Below are 21,357 nucleotides of genomic sequence, written 5' to 3' on the forward strand. Positions count from 1 at the left end.
TTTTTTTTTAACATATAACAATTTTCAAAAAAAGTTTGACACCCTGTGTCTTGAAAACGAAGCAATATCGTATCTATGTTTATATAAACTTTTCATTAATCAATTAATTCGAATCACCCCTTAAAGCTTGGACTCGTACTTAAACAACTCCTTGTATATATTGTAGTGTTCGATCCACACTTATTTAACTAGGGTAGTAGAAGCGCATCTCTTAAGCGAGATTTTCATTGAATTGGAGGTTTTCATGGGCGAAATGGGAACACTGAAACACGATAATTTTATAAATTAATGCGTTTTATTGATTTGACACATAAAATTCAGAAATATATATTTACGTAATAATTTGTGTATATTATTATGTAATAATATAGCTATGTATAACACACACAAACTTATTATTTATAATGCATATAACTACAAGTAACAGCATTCTTACATATTTTGAGATCACAAAATATATAATTTAATAACAAATTTAACAATAATCATTATTTCCGAAACTCTAAAAATCCTTACAAAAAAGTCTGGACTTCTGCAAAATGGCCGGACATTTACACCATTTCACGGAAGACAGAATTGAAATTAAGCCCTTTCCTGAACCGGCCCGCCCGCCCTCAAGCCTGTATTGCTATACAGATTCAAAAAATGGCAGTCGAATTTTTATTACGTTATTATTAGTGCATAATAATATTAGGAACAATTTTGAATTTCTTCGTCTTGAGACCGGCGCGCCACGGCGTCTCAGAAATCAAAGGAAAGTGGCATTTTCAGCTGCCCGATATTTAAAGAAACTGACTAAAATACTGTATGAAAATCGAAGTCAGGCCTGTATCACAAATTTCTAGCCTAACGAACAAAGAAGAGGTTGGTAAAAAATATAAAATACAACATAATTAGAGCGTTAACAAAAAATATATAGAAACATGCACAAGAGGGAGATGATGGGTTTTTCGTCAGCAAATGTGCAACAAACAGGGCTTTTCCGCATGTCCTTTTAAAGCATAAGTAAGGCCTAACACAAAAAATTACTTTATATAAATTTGTGAACAGATTTGCAAACTTTCAAAGTAATTTTTACCTATTCAGTACGTACGTTATAAAATTTAACCCCACTCACTCGCGGGAATGACTAAAAGAGAGGTGACTTCCTTTAGGTATAGAAAATACTAAGAATTTTAGTCATTCCACTCCACATCCGCACCACAAACATCAGATACAACTAAATTTATGGTTTTTAGCCTGTTCGCAGCAAAAAAATATCAAAATACTGATTCAAAGGACGTGATCGTCACTCGTTTGAGTTCTAAAATTGCCGTTGTATTTTCCGTATTTTTACAAAAATTTGATATGTGCTTTCGCACGTTCACTACGCCCTTAAATACGAATTGATTGTTACGTCTTACCTAGTAAAAATAATTGCCTTTAAATATTCCTGAGAATGCGCTCTAGTCCCCGAAAAGTTGGTCGAAATTCATGGTGAAAACACAATGGCAAGTTACCTGATAGCCAAAGCCGCAAAAAGCGGCTTTGGCGAGCTTTTCGTTAAATTTAAACTAAAAATGTCCCTTTACCTACGATAATGTCCCATTCACCCGAAACCCCACTCAAATCGAAGTAAAATTGTTTGTTATACTGGGAAATGCTTTGCACCACATTTTGTACTTTACTCGTAATATAGATAAAACCTTAACAATTTTCCATGTCCGTGAAGTCTCTCTGAACGCATAATTCCGCGTAACAAAATAATTTTTAAATTCGAATTGGTAAATAAGTTGCTCCATCGGGACAGTTAATTAACGAAGTTTGTTGAGGCTAAGCAATCCTCCATGCAATTATCTGGATTCCAGGGCTTATTTTCCACTTTAGGAAAGACGGATTATAAATAAAACGAGTTCAAATACAGTCGGTCTCGGATAAACATCTGTGTAAACACATGCGACTATGACCGTCTAACCGAACGAACGGTGCTCTTTTCTACAATATCGCTCCGTTTGATCTTACGCTGATGAGTTGAATTGGCCAGCTCTAGCATGCCCAAATCGAGCCCCATCTCTTAGATTCGGTGCGTGTCAAGACTATACAGAGAGGGAAATATTGCACAAATCTCGAATCTTTGTCGAGTGATAAATCTGAATGCACTCCGTAGTGCGGGAGAGTGTAGTAGGTGATTTATATTCCATGATCGGAAAAACGAGGTTCTGATGACCTCCTGGAGGTTCACTGGCGTATAGTAAGTTGTACGCTTTTGAGTGGACTGCTCGACGTATTTATACGTCACAAAACCAAACCCAATACATGAAACACCCCTGGGAATGAGGTGAAGATAATTTAAATAACCAGGTGGTACTCCCAAAAAACCACCCTGAAATTGCATATTAATTGCCCATAAAATTTTCCCTTGAAAAGCGTGAAAGAATGAGCGTTGGGTGGTGCTTGCCTGCGTACTACGCGGCCGACCTTAGTTGATTCGAGGCAATTTAACCTATCCAATTACCCTTCTGTATAAATGTTGCTTTGTGAATAGAGATAACTAACCTCTGTAATTCAGTGCATTCCAGCTAAACTTGTTACCGATTCACCATAAAAGCAGTTTAAAAATCGGCAACAGAACACGTGCACACAAGAATTTTCTTTCGGTCTCTACGTTTACAAGCTCAATTTGAAGTTAATTTAAAGTAGTGAAACTACATTTTCAGTTTAATTAGCCCAACTGAATCAATCAATATAAATCTCGTGCTTATTCAACGCGCATGTCCGCATTGAAATCAATTTGACAATCGCCATACGAATCGTCGGGATTTCCTGAACGCCGCAAAGCGGTATTTAACAAAATGTCGCTTTTGCAACACTTCCACGACAATTTAATAAAACTTTTATGTTAATTAAGCTCCATAGTACCATGAAAACTCTTAAACCAGGGCCAAAGCGCAATTTTAAAAGCTTGCAATGCTAAATCTTTTGGCAGTTCTGTTTGTTTGTCCCGGAAGTCTGGCGCACAAAATTAGAGATAATGACGTGTTTAGCAAATGAGTGTTTTGTGCTTTAATAGAACATAAAACTGGACATTTAAGGTCACAGTTAACAACAATATTTCGGTTGAAAATCGGTGGAAATTGATCAGCATCCTACGATTCATGCCAAACAATGCTCCAGGGAAAATGCTGGAATTGCGTCAGCCGCAGTTCATTACGGTTAGTGGTTCCAGTTGCGAACGAATTAATTTAATTTCTATAGTGATTTGTTAAAGTGATTTTCTTTCTGATTTTAGGGAAATTGCATGGAGCCACACACGTAAAAAATATGATATATGTTCAGAGAGACTGAAAAATCTGATCGAAATCAAATCATTCCTTCAACAAGAACAACTCCATTCCGCAAAAATGGTTAAAAACTAACAACTCTACGTTTCGCTCTTAAAACGATACTCCATCGTCTCTACGGGCGGCATTTGTACAAAAAGCGAGAAAATGTTAAAAACAGATTCCGAGAAAATTCTTTCTTACAGACTGACAATGCTGGCGTGATCTTAGGGCAGATTTAATCTATTTTAGTTTTACCTGGGAATAAAATTCAACAAATTTCCAAAGGGATTCAAATCGGGTAAAATCGTTGGCAGTTCTGAAACGATACTTCATGATTTGAAAAATTGCTTAATTTTCAAGCGTTGAATTGACCAAGTTCGCAAGCTTTCCTATTTGACCAAAGATCACGTCAACTTCGGCTTTCCACTGTGTCCCTTCAACGGGCACTTTTATTAATTGGCTGTTCCGAAACGAACTTTCGTTCTACTTAAATATACTATGTACAAGGCTACTTTTAAAGCATATTATACCAGGCGTTTGTACAAAGTCTATCAATATACAGGCTGTCTTTTATCGACCAGTACCACGCGGTACGTCTAATTGACTTTTCCGGTAAAACGTGCGTTGTGGTCTAAAGTAAAATTACAAAAAAATACAGTCAAATTGAACGAGAGATGGGGCCTCGTTCCGAAAACTATGAAAAACTGTCCCTGCGCAAGCGCATCACAATGACGGATCATTCGGGCTCAGTACTTTTTACTACTTCCGGCTCTCCGCTGTTGGGCGCACTGTTTGTAACACTGGCAACACTGGCAATCACGCTCTTCTGCACTAGAGGAGGACTAGGCGACTCCTTCTCCTGAGCATGAATTATAATGGAAGAACTTGTAACTTCGGTACTAGAGTCCTTAATAATATTGTTCCTAATTATGGGCTGGTTGTTGTTTTCCGCCCGCACTTTGAGGTCGTCCAGCTCCTTCTGGAGTTCGGCATTTTGGCGTTTGAGTTCAGCGTTTCGAATTTCCAGCTCGCTGATTCGTGCCTGCTCTTTCGCTCGGCACTCCAGAACCGCTCGTTCCCTTTCTTTGGAGAGATTCCTAAAGAGTTCTAATACTTTCTCCCGGACATCGTCGTTAGCTGACTTTAACACTTCTTCCAGTTTCAGATAGTCGGAGTTATTCTTCTCTGAAGACTCTGATGCGCTGTCTTCAGTGTCAGTCGACAACTCGATTTCCGAATTGTATTTCGGAGACACGGTGCCAGTCGAGTTATTTTTCTGGAGGACGGATACCTTTCCCAGCGGCGGCGAAGACGGGGTTTTGATGCAGTCGATTTCCTCCTAAAATAAAATTGAATTTTATTGATTAAAATAAGGGAAGCTAGAAGGAAAATAAGCACTCTATGTTAGTGTTAGAGGCGTACAAAATTTATACCTACATATATGGTACTGAACAAATTAGTTACTTACCTTAACTCCGTGGCCATTAGTCAATGGACTATGCTGATCGAGGGGTTCAGTTTTCACTGGTGAAAGAATTTCCTCCTTTTCAACAGATGTAGACGAGCATTGCGGAGGAGTCGTTGCATGGTTACTCCCTGGCTCGTAATCTTTGCCATATCTATGCTTCGTTGGGCTCGGAGGAACCAATGCTACATTCGGTTGGTAACTTCTTTCAAACCTAAAATTGAACATCGTACTTCATATGCAGGTGTATCTACGGCATGTTCAAAATCGCAGTAATACCTTTCCGACTCGGACATCAACACCACTTTCTCGGGGTTCTGTAAGAGAGGAGGATCTGCTGCGCACCTCGCTGCCAACCCCAATGCATTTGCACTCCGCAACTTCTGTTCTTTAATACTTTGAGTTACTGGTTTGAAGGCGCTTGAGTGGCGTCCGTTATTAAATTCCTGTATCAGTGAAGAAATTTTGCTTAAACAAAAGAAGAACTACCGAATGCACCTTAGTACCTGTAAATATCGATGAATATATACTGGCTCCAAAGCGTAGATCTGCTGCTGCATAAGGGCGGCAGCTGCCGCTGGCAGGGGGAATGGGTGCACTCTCCCCAATGTCCCCAAATAATCCATATCTATCTTTTGTTTCTTGGGGGGCAAATCTGATATTTTTGACACAACAGCTTGGTGGTCTTTGACGATATCCGAGGTAGAAATCTGAAATAGTGAAATTTCCTCTTTTAGCCATAAAATGCAGTACACCTTAAAATGTAGTAATTATTGTGCTGGAGGCATGTAATTATGGTGAAGGCTTCTAATATATCGCGCCCCAAAAGTAATATAACTTGCACGTCAACCAATTAACCCCAGCCCGCAACAATAATCCCTGCTAATAATTACTTCTCCAATATCGAAGCAGTAAATCACCAATAACGCTTTATTACTCCGCGGTGACGTAAGGAGCGTAATTAGCTCGGAAACCCCCAACGTGGGATCGATCCAGGGGAGAGCTGCCACCCCCGCCTACCGCAATGCACAGGGCGTTGTTGCACTTCGGGGTTCGCGCTCGACAGCTCGGGTCCCTCTTGATGGATGAAGCGTAGAGGCGCGATCCCTTATTATTCCGATGGGAGTTGAAAAGTGCACTGTCATCCCTGATGTTCATTCATGGTGGAGTTCGTTTGCAGGTTTTTAATATTCTGTTTATCTAGTTTGACATCGACAGCGAAGACAACCAAGAGGTTTTTATTGATTTTATAGGATACATGGTTAGTGTTGTGCATTTGGGAGTTAACAACTAGTGTTGAGTTTCAATTAATTCTTTGAAAAAGATAGTGAACGTGCTGTTCCAACTCATTAAGAATCAGGCGATGTCAAGGAAATGAATTGTTTTGGTAACAGATAATTTTTATTTTTACTAGTAGACGATAATATAATTCCAACGGATCTAGATCGGGTGATCGAGCCGGCCATTCCGTAATAGAATATCGACGACCTTATTAGATTGGAGTTTTTTATACGTACAATTTGTGCTGATTATTGTTTCGATGGTGAAGCGGTTAATATCCTATATCGAAAAATTTAAGAAAATTCTTTTTATGCGTATATGTATCTCCCCCTACAATCCATCACTCGGCTCTACTTATTGACGTAAGATCAAAGCAACCCCTCCTTCATGCTATTTAACAAGACAATTGGGAAGGATAAAGAAAGGGAGAAAGTTGCAAATTAAGATTAATCGCCAGAAAACTCAGAGATAACTGGCGACACTGTTTTTCTTTAGGGAGATTTACGATTTGTCGAAGCTATCTCTGCATCAGCGACAAATTAATTTTCCCATTTCGCCCCTCGACGAAATTGCCGGTACACTGCCCTCATGCAGCCTGCAAATTCACCGGATCGAACTTTCTCATGCAAATTCCTGAATCTTAGCGTGACATTAAGTGGACTTAACAACCTAAAAAAACAACGCAGATGTGCGGTCCGAGCTAAACAAAACAACCCCTCAGCCACGGGATTCATCCCTTTGAGCCACCGAAAAACGACAATCGAACCAGTTCTGCATGCAAACCAGACACGAAGGTTTCGGCCCTATTTGTCTGTCACTTTTTTCCCAACACGCAGCTTTTTTCAACGTGTTAATATCGATAATGGTACTTAAATCTGTCGGGTAGGCAGGGGTTTTTTTGACGTTTCTTGTCCTGGTTTTTTTAGTGGGGCACACGCACTTGCTTTGTGCGTGCACGAGCCTCATCAGGGATAGTTTTTCGATGATAAATGTGGGCCGCGCCCCGATGTTTTGTTTCGCATGAACTTTGCCGTTTGGAGTGTGTCAGGCTGCGATATATGAATTGCTTTTCCGATGGCGTGTCTCTTTTGTGGTTCAAATTTATTTCCTTTGTGAATTCGTGTGTGATTTTTTAGCATTTAAGTATCTATCAGTCACCACGAAACGGGAACACGCGACGGTACCATTGGGAACAGCACCACTGCCACGTCCAAATTCAAACCAGAAAGTCTTATCTGGAAACCAAGGGACATGCGGTGATATCATTAGAGATATCGTAACTTAGACCGTTGATTAGATTGGAGACTTGAATACGCTTTGAGCACTTGCGAGTCGAAGGAAGCATCCATTGGTCTTCGATATCTCGAGAATGAGTAGAGCAACTGGCTTCCTTGATACTTATTATATACTTATCGCGAGGATAGTCCTAGAAGTACCCGATCTAACACTAAAAAAAAGTTTGAAAAATATATTATTTCTCCACACCGTCTCCAGATTCAGATCGATACACTTTTCCCAGCAATGGTCTTTGCCCTGTTTATAGTAACACGCTTCGAATTTTTCAAAATAGACATCAACCTCAAACTGCACCATTTCATTATTGGAAAATCCCTTTCCAATGGGCGAATTTTTCAAGTTTGGAAATAGAAAATAATCTGAGAAGGCTAAATCTGGCGAATAGGATAGCTGAGGAAAAAGTTCGAAACCAAGTCGATTGGTCGATTGGTCGATTTTGGTCATCGCGATGACGAAAAGGTGGAAACTTTGCTACGAAACTTCGTCAAACACTCCCTTAAAACATTCTCACTGCGCTTATTTTGTCAATCTTGCTCACATCTTTCCCATGTCAAATTTTCCGGTCAAAATGCAAAGTACGATACTTTTCGAAATGTTGCAGTACGGTTTTGCGGATTTTCACCACAAATTCTGAAGAGGTCGGGTCTGGAGTGTCATCGGATCCAGCACTGCGGAGTTCACCTTGGCAGCTGGTACTCGTACGGGACTCGTGATCGTAATTAAAAACAAGGGAATGATCTAAGTTTTGTTAAAAATTTTAATTTATAGTCTTCGCTCTGACGTTAATGATCACGGCTCTCAACTAGATTTAAAGGTTTACTGACTGATGGTTTTAATATTAATTTTATAGACTTGTCGTGTCTCTTTACTTATGGTTTATCCGCTCATCATTATCGCAGATACGACTGTAAATGCACCAACCTTGGCGGTTCCGGAGCAGAAGGCACCATCACGTCCCATTTTCAGCGCGGAGAGGTTCTTTTCAATAAGAAATTTTAATAAAGTCTGAGGCATCGATGGGAAAAAATATGTAGGCATTAGGACTCGGATCACGTAATAAGCAATCACGATCATGCCTCCACGTTTTTTCGAATAAATCAATTTTACGCACAACTGGACCGAAAGTGTTTGTTTACATCTTAGCTTTCATGTCGGAAACGATGCGATTACGACTAGCGGGCGTTGTTTTATTTTTACGGCCCGTCGCTCGTGGCAACGGGCCGTTAAGTTTGCAATAACGCCTTAGCAACGGGCCGTAAAGTGAAAATGGCGCCTGCTAAGATTTTAATCGCCCTTAATCAAATAGCTCTGTATAGTATTCTTCCACTTGCATGTGAAAGATTGAAAATATTTCATCTATACGTAAAACGTTGTACGTACAACGAACCGAAAGGAGGATTACGCCCTGCGGCCGCGGGCGTAATTATCTTCCTTCAGCCCTCCTCGCGTAAATAATTATTCTGCTTAGATATTCATCTCTCTTCCTCTCCGAATAAAATGATGCATTTATCCACCACTGAAAAGGCATTGACGTGTTAATTTACAATCGTTGCCTGCCATTTGCAAGTATCATGAAGATCATACCGCATTGCTCTACGTCTTGTACGATTGCCTCGATAAAAATTCAAGGAGAGTTGCGTGTATGTTTCGCTCTACGCTTTGAATTCATAACACTCTTGAATAACTGAATAATAAAAAATGAAAAGTGAGCGTATGGTGTGCATGTGGGTGCATAGACTGTCCAAAAATACGTACGTTGGTCAAACTGTTACAGATAGGGCTGGTGAATGATCGTTTCGTCAAATGCAGCAATAAAATCGTAATGGCAATATTGTGCTTGGCAAACAGGGGCGCATTCCTACGCGTATTTCGAACGATACACGTTTACTGAATCAAGCTGGGAATGTTTCAATTTACGGAGGCTGAACTATTTTTTGACCAGAGTGTGGTGTTGAAAGTCCCACTGAATGTAACTAAACATTCCAGGTTAATGAATGAAACCACATGTTCAACTGAGAATATTATTCTGAATAGCTGGGAGAACAGAACAGTCCCGACGAGGGAGTGAGGTCTTCTTTACTACCATTCTGTGACTCTGATATGAACAGAAACTCATTAATAATATAGCTTGAAAATCGCAAATTGCGTTCGAGCAGCAACAACAGAGCACGGATGCAGGCGCAGGCTTTGCATACTCATATGAGTATGAAATTTACACTTTTCACACGCTCATCTAGAAATGATATCGCTTTTTCTTAACAGATTAAAACACTCAATGCCGGAGGTTATAATGTTCTTGCAGTCATTGTTGAAACCTTTAGGCCCCTAAAAAGCTAAAATTATATTCCTGTTTAGATTTGCAACATCATTGACGGTTTCCACCCATCTGATCGATTGTCCAAATCTGTATGAGTTTGGGGTCGTTGCCGATGGCACCACGAGATTTTTAATAACTCGGAACCGCATGTACACCATCTCTCAAATGTACAGGAACTAATTAAAGGTTTAAAACAAGCATGTTGCCAAAAAATATATTTTTTTAGAAATAATAAAATATATTCCTTCTTTAGTCCAAATATTGTCAAAGTGCCAATATATTTTCGTTTTGAACGTTTTTCGTAGGATTCACATGCAGAGCCACCAATTTGTTTAATTATATTATTGTGTTATATCGACATTGCTACTCACAGTATTGGCTGAAAATATTTCAAGATGCCAACAGGTTTTTTTCACAACAATTTATAAAATAATGAAAAGCAGTGTAAAATTACAAAATATTTAAATTAAAATAAATCAATAATTATTTCTAACTTTAAAAATAGAGGAGCCTTAGATGAGCTTCTGAAGTGTCGCTGAAAACGAAAAACTGATAAAGCGATGGGCAGAAGAATTAAAATGTCATCCATTTAAGATTCGTTCAAGAGTGCAAGTTGCACATAACGAGAGTTATGTGTTTCAGTGTCAGTGAGTACCATAAAACGAAGATTAAGACGCGCCGGTTCACATGGGAGAAAATCGGCAAAGAAACTTTTTATCTCAAAGAAAAATGGGAAGCTGTCCTCTTCTCGGATGAAAGTCGATTTAAACTGTTCAAATTAGACGGAATTTGTTGGGTCAGAACACTAATTAATCAACAGTTTCATCCAAGATATACTAAATCAATGGTTAAACATCGAGGTGTGGTATTATGATTTGGGGGTGTTTCGGAGGGTTTAGCATGGGTTTTTTAAGCAAAAATTGATAGTATTACGGATCGATATGTTAATAAAAATATTCTAGAAAATCGCATGTTGCCCTGGGCGGAAGAAAGGACGTTTCAACACGACAACGAACCCAAAGTGTACGTCCAAATTAATTAGAGAAGTGGTATACGCTGACGCGATGGTCTGACTGATTTAAAGCCCCAATCTGAACCTCGTAGAGAACCTTTGGGGTAAAATTTACAAAAGAATCCCTAAGAAAAGAATAACAAATATAACGGATTTGTTCAAAATACTTGGATCTCAATATCTGAAGATTATATTGAAGAATTATTGTCTCTTATCAAACGATGTTGGGAAGTGATTAAAGATGAGGGATGTGCTACTAAATACTAAATAAACCATTTAATTGTAAGATAGAATATAAAGAAACGGTGTAGTTGTTATACGTTTGACCCCTATGTTTTAGATTTTCTTTTAATTTAAATTTTAAAAACGTTTAGCAAATAAACTATAACGTTAATATTTCTATTTTTAACTGTAATTGATAATTCATAATCATATGAATAGATTATATCAAATATATGTTATAGGGAAAAAGATCGAATTTAAAAGGTTGCTTCACATATGAGCAATAGTGTATATTTACACAGGAAGAAAAGTTTAGACACATTTTCGTACACGGAAAAAAAATTTTTTCACGCAATAAATGAAATATTTTATCAGGTTATTCTCATCATGTAGTTATTAATGGAAGCGTTACTTGGCACCGGACTTAAACCAGTTTATTAAAAAAAGCTTGTTTACGTGTGCCACGGAAAAACATTACTTATGTAAGAAATAAATAAATAATTAATTAGAATACTAACAGGTATTCGCCGCTGCGCTGCATAGAAATAAACTTTAATGCATATTTAATAGTGTGAAATTTAAATAATAACGATCCAACTTGATTAGCGACACAATACCTTAATAGCGCTCGGCTAATTTAATCGAACATCAGAGTAATGTGCCGTAATTGATGAATAATACTTATACTTATTTCTTTAATTGAGCCGACCCGAAATTCCGTGTGATATAATTAATTTTATAGATGCCCCGATTTTAGTCTTGTCCCGGTTTAGGGGGGGGGGGGCTAGTATTATAAATAACCCCGTAATTTTCGGCAATTTGTCATTCAAATCAGTAAAATTAGTGAACAGGAAAGTTTCGCATCAGGCCGCAAAATAGCTACAACGTCGTTTGCCAAGCCCATCTTAATTGGGGTGATTTTTCAGCATTTATCGGGAAGCAGTGGTGTAGGTTTTTAGAGGACAATTCCGAAGAAAACGCTTCATATGCTGGAAAATCGGAGAAAATTTAAGAGGCTATTTTCAGAAGAGTTCTCGGATGTATGTAGGAGACGCGAACTTTGAAAAGAGCAAAGCTAGATCTAGATTAAAAGGAAGATCTCGGAGATTGGCCCTGCGTAATTTTCGAATATTAGAAATTAGTGTTTAGCAGGTTCATCTAAAGAGAAAAAAAATCATCTGATTTTATTTTATTTTTTATGAATAGGCAGATATATAATATATCAAACGAATAGGAGAGGAATTCAAAGCGGTCTTGAATGGCGCATTCCTTAAAATTATTTTTCTTTTTCACTATATTTCATTTTTAAATTTTAATTTACTTTCTGCACCAACTTGAAAATGCTGATCGAAAATCTCTGTGTACTGAAGACATCAACATAACAATTCCAGTTGATCGCGAACCAAAGATGTTGAAGGAAATAAAAAAATGTCAAGGCAATAAATTTTTCAAATTCAAAGGCGAGTGTCACGAATAAGAGGAGTTGTGCCGTCCAATCATCAATAAGACCGGAATTCATCTCTATATAGAACCCTAATGGGGTAATCTTCGTCAGTTTATTTAAGGCACAAAATCATGTGGCAGATCTATAACAAATTACTAAATAAATTTAAAAAAATATATAGAAAAGAGACCAAAAATATCATAATTATTCCAACACAACGACATTCCCGTCAAAACCATTTTGCAACATAGGGGCGTATTTCCCACAATAATAACGGTAATTTAAATAGGGCGGAATTTAAATAGAGCTTGAAGATAAATGCAAGGAAATGGGGCTTCTTTTTTCATTAAAATAGTGATATGCAACAAGAGTAATTGAGGCCTTGTTCCTGCATTCGCGGCTTTGCTCACGAGAAAAAACAAAACGAAACGTGACCAATATAGTCACTTCGGGCTGCGCTGGCCCTCTTCTTGATCCGCTCATGTATGTTTCCATATACTTAATCATATCCTCCAAGTGCGCCTACAGCCGCTTAGGGGAGACAGCTTTATGTCCCAGAAAAGACGGTTTCGTTCGTAAAAACTTTTTTACGGTCTCGTAAAATGGGATTTCTGATTTTTTATTATGGCAACATTGCAATATTCAGATAAAAGGAGGATTATTATTTATCCCAGGCACCGCTAAAAACGCGCCTTACGGCCGTATTTAAATTGCCTGTAAAATGTTTTAAGTGTAAACACCCAGGGAGTTTAATAACATTATTTTCGAAAGACGCTTTTGGGAGGTTTAAATGGTCTTTTTTGAGTTCGTTGTTGTTTAGTTAAAACGTCTGTCCGTGACACTATGGGGTTCAAATCGGAGGTTTAGACCCGTTTTTAACGGTTATAAGCATCTCGAAGAAAAAAATTCTCATACAGCCCCCAAGGCATCAGCTTCATATTTCAGACACTAATACCTGGTTAATCCTCTAACTTATCCGCTCCGCATCGAGGATAAAAATCAGACAAGTTGGGAACTCAAAACAGACGCCGTTCCTGTATTCGCTTCAGAGGCGTACTCCTTCGAACTGCATCATTATCATTATCTAAATAGGTGTGGCGACCTAGCAAACCTACGCCACTGGGGGGCAATATATTAGGAGTATAAAGGCAATTGGGCATTGAGGTTCAAGTCCCCGTGTGATATAATATTTAATATTAGAATAATAAAGGCGAAAACCAGTTCGATCGGGTCTTAAAATTTCATGTCCCGGCTTAGGATGCTCCGTTAGTTTCTAGGTACTCGACTAAAAGTAAATAAACATGATGTAGTAAATGTTGCGGATTATTTAGGGTTAGACATACAATGTAAGTAGAGAGAAATATTATTAATATTTATGTTCCGAATCGAGGAAGAATAATATTCTATGCCTTAGAAGTGTGAACAACAATGTAAGGTTACTGCCATTTGGGTTCTAACAGAAATTAAATTACGGCTTGTTCAGCTTGAGAGGGCATGGTAAATTGTTTACGGATTCCGGGAAAGTCATTCAGATTATTCAGTTCACCTACATCGTGGTGATAAATATCTTTTTCAGGCACTAGTCAGGTAAACATGTTTTCAATTTGGTGATTGCTGCTTGCAACTCCCTATCTTAAATTTGTTATCCTTTCACAATTTTCAGCGTCAGTTTCGGGAAAAAATGCGATTGACTTAAAAAAAAAAACATCAAATGGGTTTAAGTCGGGACTACGTGGTGGCCACTACACGCACGGTCACTATTTCGACTATTCCGTCGATGCGAAAATTTCTGAAATCTCTTGAATTAATTCTGTTCCCACATCCAAAGATGTAAAACTGAGTATGATGCATTTGATGGGTAGTGTCTTTGCTGAACTCCAGATTAGTTCGATTTAGCATAGGTTTAAAAAGTAGCTTACGTCTCACACTCCCTACACCCTAATCATCGCCCTTTTTAAATGCGGCCATTTTTGAAGTCTTTCGAAAACCTCATCAATGTAGATGTGAATGCTCACTACATCTGAAGCACCCACATACTTCAGCCTTCATAATTACACTAGTCCTAAGCCCCTGCGGTACATTCCTTTCGGAACTGATTCCCTCTTGACGTTTATTTTCATCCCTTTTTGGATCGGCAGTCGTTTTAGTATACTTTCTCAACCCTTATTGAGGGCCCATTTACGACGCTGCTGAATGGGAAGGAGACGGTATTAGAAAACGGCCATCTCAGCTGAGCCAAGTAAGCTCCAGATTATTTACTTCTGCTCATCCTAATTCGACAGAAAATCTTATACGTTTAAGATCAATTTGGCAACGCTGTGATTTGGAAGCAAGCACCCTTCGGTTGTGACCCCCTTTTTAATAGCACAAGTGTTGTATTCTTCGCGAATAAAGGGCCTTGAATTTTACGAAGGGTGGTCAAGACGTACCTAAGTGTCCGCAGGATGTCCCGTGCACGTGGGAACAGCGCCTAAAAGAATGGTCCGATGGAGTTTTTTTTAATGACGTTCAATCACAAGGGAGCCGTTTAAAGAACTTGCTCCTCGCTGAGTGATGCGAAGGCTGATGGTTTTTCGCTCGCTCATACCGGCACAAGGGCTTAGATCCGGAGGTCTCCCCGACCATCGAAGAAAATAAAAAATGTTTTATCTGACTGTTTTTGCTCGCCCGTCCGGCCACAATCGAGTAGATCCGGAAAAATGGCATGTTTCCTGGGGGCAGCATCAGCCCTCCCTGCAATAGAACTAAACACTTTCTGCTGGAAATGGGACTTTCCCTTTCGCAAGCTCCGTCTCGAGCAATAAAGCGCACATAAATTGGGCCGAACTCCGGCGGCAAATCCGGGGAGCAGCGTCTCCTACAGAAGATCTCAATGAAAGGAGCGGGCGGCGCCGCCCCCAACCCCCGACAGCGTCCCCGGGGACTCGTGTCTCGGGGACACAACAGAGACGTACTTGGTCCCCACGTCATTTGTGTATGCCAGGAAGCGAAGATTTTTCTTTGTTTTTATCATCAAAGGGACCCAACTCGATGGCGGATTTAGGGAGGGGCCGTTCTACTGCTCCGACCGCTCCTTTGTCCGGGACAAAAGATCTAAAAACACGTCCTAATTTTTAATTATCCCTTTTCCTCGATCGCCATTCAGGGCGTCCGATAAATCCAGATATCTCCCGAATTCTTTCGATCTCGCCCCGAAGCCGGAATTTTTTATGTAGGCCCTTTGTGCGTTCTTTTTTGTCGCTGACTTCCTCAGGGACGTTCGTTCCCATTCTCTTCTTTTTTTATCTGTGTGACGATAATCGTAAATTAAAAAATATTTCCCCAGGGGAATGTAAAAAATAGTCGAATGGAAAACGCGAGTGTAAAAATAAATTTTGACTCTTAAATTCTCAAACAGCACGGCCGTACGTTAATGATTACCTGCACCTTCAAAATAGATTTTTTAATGTGAGAAACCTCCTACAGGGTTAGTCGATACATTAAGCAATTTACCTAGTAATTGATAAGGACTGTTTTCTTAATAAACCCGACTTGTAGTACTCGAGTACCATTATCGACTCGTAAAAACATGCGATAAAGCCCATTCTAATTGAACGCTTATAGAATAGCGCAATATTGATAATCGATTCGAGATCCACGGGGAGAAACTTTAACTCGTATCGTTTAATGAGTTCCGGGGCAGGCAGTTCAGAGGTGGAGACCATACAAGGGGGTTCAAGCTAAAGTTGATTCCACAGTGATTTTGCTTAGGGTACTCGCTTGCCGTACTTACTCACCAATACCTTTAAAGGAATTTTCGCCGATTTCGATGAACTTCGACAAAAAGAACTGGCAACAGTGTCATTCCTCCACATCACCCATGCCCAAAATTCTATCCTTCTTTCCATTGTCGTCGTTAAGTGTGTTTGTCCGTTAATAATTAAGGTTTTGTAAACACTTTAAACGCTTTGTGCGGCGCGCTAGGGAAGAGAAAAGGGAGACAAAGGGAACCTCAATAAGAAATGCAGAAGGGAACAAATCACGGGCATAATAATATGCCGCGAGGGGCGCTAGCGCGGCATAATAATTACCATCGACAAATGAGACCTCAAGGCGGATAACTCTATTTTCGTTTGGTCGAATTATTTATTATTTGTCTGCCCTGGAAGTTGGACCGCATTTAAGAGGGAAAGAAGTCGATAATTTAAACGCGTGAAGGGAACAAAACGAAAATTACACCTCGAGGCGAACAAACACGGCGAGAAATAATAATTACAAACACCGTTTTTATTAGCGCATCTACGGCCCACTGTTTTGTCTACGTTAATTTTAACTACACTTAGAGGCGTATCTTAACAAGTGCAGAGTAACAGCACACCATCTCTCGTCTGCTCCTGTTCTTGAAATGTTATTGTTAACTCGTTATGAAACACATCGTTAAATTTTCTGTATACACTTACAGCCTCTATGAGATGTTCAACCGGAGGAGCTATTATTCTCCCATTTGCTGTTGTGAAACTGCTACATACCTGAAACAAAAAATGACGATGTTAATACAGTTAATATACAATTAGTTTCTAATCGAAAAAGGAAATCTCTATTTAATAATTATAAGTAAACCACCTGTCAAATCGTCCGACGTCATCATCATCATCAACAACACTAATAATGAGCGTAGTATTAATTGCATGCGGTGCAATCAGGGCGCCATACTAGGCGCTGCTGATTCATGTGATGCAATAGCAGCGTCGTGTATGGTGTGGAAATTGGATTATTAAAGGTAATTTTCGGACTTGATTCGAAATTCCTCAGTTGATTGAAGTGATGACTATGAAAGAAGAGGACTATTTGTGGTTGAGTGAAAACGAACATAGCGGCGAGTTGTAATGCGTTTTCACTCACTAAGCAACTACCAACAACTGCAATGAAATATGCCTTAAGGAAGTGTTCATCGTTCCCATAATCATGGAAATTACAACTGGCAACATTCTTGAAATTGTTCTTGATTAGAATTAATTTAATTGTCGAAATCGACCAACACTGAAAAACGCAATTTTTATTTAACCGACTCATCGAGATTTTCCACATTGCAAGAAAAATCTGAGACACCTGGCATATTTTTATATCTATTTTTTAAAAAAAAAGAGGATAAATGCCCCCTCAACTTTATAAAAAATGAATGGGATTTTCATAGGGGCAAAAATGTCTTCGGTTAATACGGTGGTAGATTTTTTTAGCGTAAACTAAAAGAAAATCGAAATGTCCCTATAGTTTAGACTATTCCTCCCACTATGTCCCTTGTCATTCCTCTCTGACGGCAGTCAATGCATAGTGATGAACGTTACGAGTGATTTTCGTAAACGCCCCCAAGTATCAGGTAAAAATGATAGATAAATCGTTTAAAAGCCAGAAGAAACTGAGTGAACTTCGGAATTCTCTTTTGTATGTTTTGTGAAACTTGCGCTAACAAGAAACGTTAGAAAATGCGGTTTTTTGTCAATAGATATAAAATTGAGGCAAACTATTACTCGGTGAGAAGAGGGCTTCATTAGAAATTTTCCAAACTAAACTTTAAGGCAAGTTTCCAATTCCTTTCGCTCTGCGAAGTCTGTGACTGTGGGCCCCAATTTTTTTGACATTTCACCCGCTCTGCCAGCATAGGGATTACCGAAGAAGTAAGAGGAGGCTCGTCTAGATATAGAATTTCCCATATTTTCCAGTACACTATACCTTTGTCAAACGCCTTCTCCTCCAATAAGTGGCCATATCGGTAACGGGCCATTATTAACACCAAAAGAACAGGTCAATTTCCTTTCTTTCTCCCTTTCTTACCTTCTAAAGATTTATAGTTACATTTCCTTTTGGTCCATAAATCGACCCCGTTTTGTCCATTCGAACATGCAATTTCGGTCTGTTTTTGTCGTCGGTGCAAAATATGGCAATCCACACCACCATTAATCAGTCTCGTACACCATTTTTCCCTAACTTTTGTAAAGGAAATTTCAAAAACCATTAGCTGCAAAGAGCGGCGCTTCTGGTAATAACGATCAATGCGAAGCAAAACGATTTCATCAAATCGCTCGGTACAATGGCGACTGTAGTTTTATGGCTTACTGAATCTCAATGAGTACGTTTATATAAATTACAATTGACATTTCAATGGGAACCCGACTGCCATTATTAATGCCACTTATCGTAAACAAAACTCAATCATTGATAAGCGATTCACGCGATCATAACTCATAAATATTCATAGCAGCTTTCCTGGTTTATTTACTGGTAGCACTCTCAGGTTAAAATGATATGCAATGGGGAAATATGCATTTGAATTCATTGATCTCAATGACAGCGGAAAAAATATAATGGGAAATGTACAGTCGCTGGGTATGGAGAAAGGCTATTTTGGGCAATTACTATTGGCAGTGACCTAATATGATTGAAATCACTCGAGATAACTTTCATAAGTTAACTCGGAAAAAAACGTCGCTATTTACCCTCAACTAGAGATAGAGTTGAGAAGGTTCAAGAAAAAATTCGGGTTTTTTCTTTTCTACATAAACTACGAAACCATTTTCAGATAACTCGGAATCCTTCGAGTATACAATAACCTGAACCGACGTAACTTCGCGAGTTTCTGAGATCCCTTCGCCAATCATCGAAAAACGCGCACCCTGTATAAAATTCACCTTCGATGAACATAACCTTGCAGCTATTATCGACATGAAAAATCGCGAAACCCTCTCCAAAAGGGGTTGGGGCGACAGTTAAACCCAAGGTTGCAATGCGTTGTTCGTCTTAATAAGGCGTTGACATTGATAGTGACTCGCCCCCATCATGCCCCACTTCTCGGTCTGATTCTTTTATCGATTCTCGCCATGCCAAACCATATAAATCCCAGATATAATTTAAGCTACCTGTTCGGTTTGCCATTATGCTAACACCATTAAAATGTCCCTAAGGGAGACACCCTGGCCTCGGTAGCAGTCTACTAGCAATCAACAACGGCAATAATCGATAATCATTCAAGCAAACATAAGCAAGAGGGTGCTAAATAGTTGGAGTTTGTGTTTTATATTATCGAAGGATCAGAGGAATGTCTTAATGGTGGCGAGGGTGCAAGTTATTATCAGCACTTATGTGACGCTTTATCAATGGAATATTTCGCAGGAGTAAGGGAGTGAATTATTGCACGGATCTGGGTCTGTCATATTGGGGGTTTGTCATATTGGGGGTTTGTCACAGTTAACGGGGTTCTGTTATTGTTTGGTTTATTCACAATTTCTTTTGTTCCCATAGGGAAATTTTGGGGGCAGACAAACATATGTACAAACAGTACGAAAAAGAAAATAACTCATACTTTGATGGAATCTTGTTAAAAGCAAGCATCGAGGAACTGGTTTTTAAGAAACCAGTAACACATTTGAAGGGGGATATCGACATTAAATAGATTCTTGTCGAAGCTTCCGTGAAGAGAGGGGCCAATCCATTACACACATACTTATCACCCTCAACCATCCCACCCCCCTATCGCTATCTATCTAAAGCTTTATCTGTCAATTTGAAGGTGCGAGCAATTTTTAAGGTGAAGAATTACACTCGAAGTGATAAATTCACACTCGCCAATAGCTTGAGCATCTTCTTGGCAAGAGACTGTTGCATTTCTAATTTCATAATTGCTCTGTGGAAATTTATTTTCGTGACATTTGTTTTTCGCAGCGGGAGCCTTAAAGTTGATCAAAATAAGCATCACAAGCGTAGGACAAAGAGGCCTTCTGTTCGTACCGGCGCCGTGGCTGGATGGCATAAAACTTAATTATAAAGTTTAAAGTAGCGAGGGCCATTTCGCGTCTAAGTCGTAAATTACCACAAATCCGAACTGGAAATATTCTTGCACGTTACTACCGTTACATTGTGGCAAGATAAAACCGAAACGGTTTTCTTTTTCCTTTTCCTGTTGTAGCTAAAATTGCGAAATTCTGATGTTTGAGACATGATTGAGGGGAGCTTTGAAGGGTGGTGGAAATCGCCCTGTGGAGTATAAAGGGCATTTTCGCCCAGGAAAATATTTTTTACGAAAAAATGTAATTTTTTTCTCTATTTCACATTTTGTTAATTCATTTATTTTTATTTTTATGTATATTTATATGTCGGTTTATGTATTATTTCATGAAATTGACTCCACAAAAAAATATTGTTGGGTAAGTAGATGGACAGTGATTTAGTCTAAAATACAAAAAAAGAGAAAAAGTCGTTATGATCGGTGTTGTACGTGGCGTTAGCCAGAGTGCGTACGTACATAAATCGACATGTAAACGCAAAGTCTAGTTTAGGTCATTTTGGCCAGATACGGATACGTTCGTGGTCCTGCTTAACAATTTTTCTGGCGAAAGAGCTCAAAAAATTCAGATTGGCACATATTAAGCAAGAGATAATTGTGCAGATTCATTTTCATTGAAATAAACGTGCTTGGAGTACCCTGCTCACATATGCGCTATTTTACAACGTTGCGCATCATATTTTTTGCGACGATTACGTGATTTGAAGTTTTTTTCTGGTTGGTGGTCGCAAACCACGTTATAAATCGAACTCACACTAGATCTTCTTAAATAACTAGAAATGTTTTACACCACTGGGCGGGTCAGAAACGCTGTTTTTCCAAAACGCACAGGCCCAATTTGACGGAAAAAAATCGAAGTAGCTAGTCTTAATGTCATCCTATCGATGAAAAATCGACTCAAAAAGTGCTGTGTTGTGTACGCAATCTTCGAGATATTTACAAATCACCTCCCCTGTCACGCATGAATAACTTAGACATTGGATGCGATTATATATGGAGAATTTCCCAACTTGAAAATTAAAAAACGAAGGTTCTCAAAAAACTCAATAAATGCTCGAGTTGAAAATCGAACAAAGCACTGTCCCTGGTGGCTCTTGGGGTTGCCCTGCGATAGAATCAGAACGCTCGTGTTTGCCCTCGATTCAATCAGAAAGCTAGATGCGGACGTCGCTGTTTCATTTGTTTTCTATTTAATACAGATT

At 39.0% G+C, this 21,357-nt stretch overlaps 1 protein-coding gene across 3 annotated transcripts in view; it reads right to left on the reverse strand.

Moving 5' to 3' along the window:
* Positions 1 to 787: 787 nt before the first annotated feature.
* Positions 788 to 21,357, reverse strand: part of LOC136338722 (ski oncogene-like) — an 88,959-nt gene continuing 68,389 nt past the window's right edge. For 2 of the 3 annotated variants that reach the window (XM_066281378.1, XM_066281377.1), the window contains exons 6-10: positions 16,779 to 16,847; positions 5,274 to 5,477; positions 5,047 to 5,213; positions 4,771 to 4,981; positions 788 to 4,641 (exon numbers count right to left, since the gene is read on the reverse strand). In XM_066281378.1, coding sequence (XP_066137475.1) covers positions 4,039 to 4,641; positions 4,771 to 4,981; positions 5,047 to 5,213; positions 5,274 to 5,477; positions 16,779 to 16,847 — 1,254 coding nt within the window. In that variant the 3' untranslated portion in view covers positions 788 to 4,038. The remainder of the gene's footprint in view (positions 4,642 to 4,770; positions 4,982 to 5,046; positions 5,214 to 5,273; positions 5,478 to 16,778; positions 16,848 to 21,357) is intronic. The other variant, XM_066281379.1, reaches the window with a different exon arrangement.

The sequence above is a fragment of the Euwallacea fornicatus genome, chromosome 4 (assembly GCF_040115645.1).
Source record: "Euwallacea fornicatus isolate EFF26 chromosome 4, ASM4011564v1, whole genome shotgun sequence".
NCBI classification, from domain to species: domain Eukaryota; kingdom Metazoa; phylum Arthropoda; class Insecta; order Coleoptera; family Curculionidae; genus Euwallacea; species Euwallacea fornicatus.